The 2,653-nt window shown below is 35.5% G+C and overlaps 1 protein-coding gene across 1 annotated transcript in view; it reads right to left on the reverse strand.

Moving 5' to 3' along the window:
* Positions 1-2,576: 2,576 nt before the first annotated feature.
* The window catches only part of LOC147818416 (uncharacterized), a 3,186-nt gene continuing 3,109 nt past the window's right edge, over positions 2,577-2,653 (reverse strand). Inside the window, exon 7 of the mRNA XM_087177224.1 lies at positions 2,577-2,651. Coding sequence (XP_087033350.1) covers positions 2,577-2,651 — 75 coding nt within the window. The remainder of the gene's footprint in view (positions 2,652-2,653) is intronic.

Genomic DNA, 2,653 nt, shown 5'->3' on the forward strand with positions numbered 1-2,653 from the left:
TGTGGTCAATTTTAGGCAATTTTCAGAGCTGGGTCAGAGGTCAAATCTGGTCTCTATATTTAAGATGCTATTTCAGGATAGCATTATCTGATTTACTGGAGTAATAGCTCATTGTTATAAACCAGAAATTTAATGTGGTCAATTTTAGGCAGCTTTCAGAGCTGGATCAGAGGTCAAATCTGGTCTCTATATTTAAGATATTTCATGATAGCATTATCTGATTTAGTCAAGTAATACCTCATTGTAAAGCAATATTCTATTCTTTCCAACAAGTGTTGGCTTTCCATCCTATCACACACCTCTTATTATAAACCAGAAATTTAATTTGGTGAATTTTAGGCAATTTTCAGAGCTGGGTCAGAGGTCAAATCTGGTGTCTATATTTAAGCTGCTATTTCAGGATAGAATTATCTGATTCACTGGATTAATACCTCATTGTAAAGCTTAGATTCTATTCTTTCCAACATGTGTTGGCTTTCCATCCTATCACAAACCTCTTGTTATTAACCAGACATTTAATTTGGTCAATTTTAGGCAGTTTTCAGAGCTGGGTCAGAGGTCAAATCTGGTCTCTATATTTAAGCTGCTATTTCAGGATAGCATTATCTGATTTACTGGAGTAATACCTCATTGTAAAGCTTAGATTCTCTTCTTTCCAACAAATGTTGGCTTTCCATCTTATCACAAACCTCCTGTTATTAACCAGACATTTAATGTGGTCAATTTTAGGCAGCTTTCTATATTCAAGCTGATATTTCAAGATAGCATTATCTGATTTACTGGAGTAATACCTCATTGTAAAGCTTAGATTCTATTCTTTCCAACATGTGTTGGCTTTCCATCCTATCACAAACTTCTTGTTATTAACCAGACATTTAATGTGGTAAACTTTAGGCAGCTTTCAGAGCTGTGTCAGAGGTCAAATCTGGTCTCTATATTTAAGATGCTATTTCAGGATAGCATTATGTCATTTACTGGAGTAATACCTCATTGTAAAGTTTAGATTCTTTTCTTTCAAACAAGTGTTGGCTTTCCATCCTATCACAAAGCTCCTGTTATTAACCAAGACATTTAATGTGGTCAATTTTAGGCAGCTTTCAGTGCTGGATCAGAGGTCAAATCTGGTCTCTATATTTAAGCTATTTCATGATAGCATTATCCGATTTACTGGAGTAATACCTCATTGTAAAGCTTAGATTCTCTTCTTTCCAACAAGTGTTGGCTTTCCATCCTATCACAAAGCTCATGTTATTAACCAGACATTTAATGTGGTCAATTTTAGGCAGCTTTCAGAGCTGGTTCAGAGGTCAAATATGGTCTCTATATTTAAGCTATTTCATGATAGCATTATCTGATTTACTGGAGTAATACCTCATTGTAAAGCTTAGATTCTCTTCTTTCCAACAAGTGTTGGCTTTCCATCCTATCACAAACCTAGGTCACTACTGGGGAACATTCGTCCGTCAAAAAGGGGGGAGAAGGGGGAAGGAGGAAAAAAAGGGAAAAATGAGAAAGAAAGAAAGAAATGAAGTGAACATTTTATATCCATGACTACTTGATGGATGCATTTCTTGCTGCCTGAAGACAAGTAGCAAGATTTTCATGTTTTTAAATGTTTTGGACCGCCCATGGACGGGATTGGAACCCGCGACTGTAAAAATGCTCTATTTCGATCTGTATCAAAATCCTTAAATTGTTTATCTACATGCAAGGATCATCTGGCATCTTTTAGAAATGTTGATATTTTCATGTTAAGAAATAATACATACATATTTCTTTATATTTCATATACATGTATTTCCTTTAGTGTAATGATTCTTTTTTCTTTTCCCACTTACCTGAGGAAAAGGACTGGACACTGCACGGGGTTCATCACATGACCTGGGTACCAGATCTTTGCATTGCTGACCGTCATTTTGAAAATTTTCTTCATGGATATCAGAGACCACCTCCCATATTTACAACTTGAAATTCCTCTTATATGCATGTTTGTTTTTCTATGTTTCATATTTTTTTTCATGTGTCTGTTATTTAACTTGTAAATAGCATACCATGTTACTATGATTGAGTGTTGTCATCATCATCATTATTATATGCATCATATTGTTGTGATCATTATTGCTGTTGTTGTTGTTGTGCTGTTTTCAACAAACTGTCATTAAAAACACTGGATGTAAATTGCTCTACACCAGTTTTATTTCTTTACAGAAGCAGAATCAAAGAGAGACTTTTGAACAATGTCATTAAAACAGAACACGAATCATATAATTAAAGCAGAACGCTTTTTTCATATTTTACATTCAACAGGATAAAATATCAATACTTTTATAAACAATTTTTTAAACAATTTACAATACAATTATTTAAAATGAACTATTTACAAAACATTTTACATTATCATCATTATTGAGGGTTAGGGTTGTATAGAAAACTTTATCCTCATTTCCTCCAGCCATTGGTCTTTTGGCTGTGATTCAGTAACTGGACAATACACCCTGCCACGCCACTGACTGTGTCCAGTCTCAGCAGTGCGGAACTGCCCACACTTCTTGCAAGTGTTTGCCTGGACAGTTCGTCTATACGGCCTCTTTAGGGTGCCCCACTTTCCTCTGTGGCAGGTGAACTGGGATGTGGGTTGGTGCCCTGACCAGCT

The sequence above is a fragment of the Seriola lalandi genome, unplaced genomic scaffold (genome assembly GCF_002814215.2).
Source record: "Seriola lalandi dorsalis isolate HSWRI2012SDOR001 ecotype SW California unplaced genomic scaffold, Sedor1 jcf7180002054584, whole genome shotgun sequence".
Lineage (NCBI taxonomy): Eukaryota > Metazoa > Chordata > Actinopteri > Carangiformes > Carangidae > Seriola > Seriola lalandi.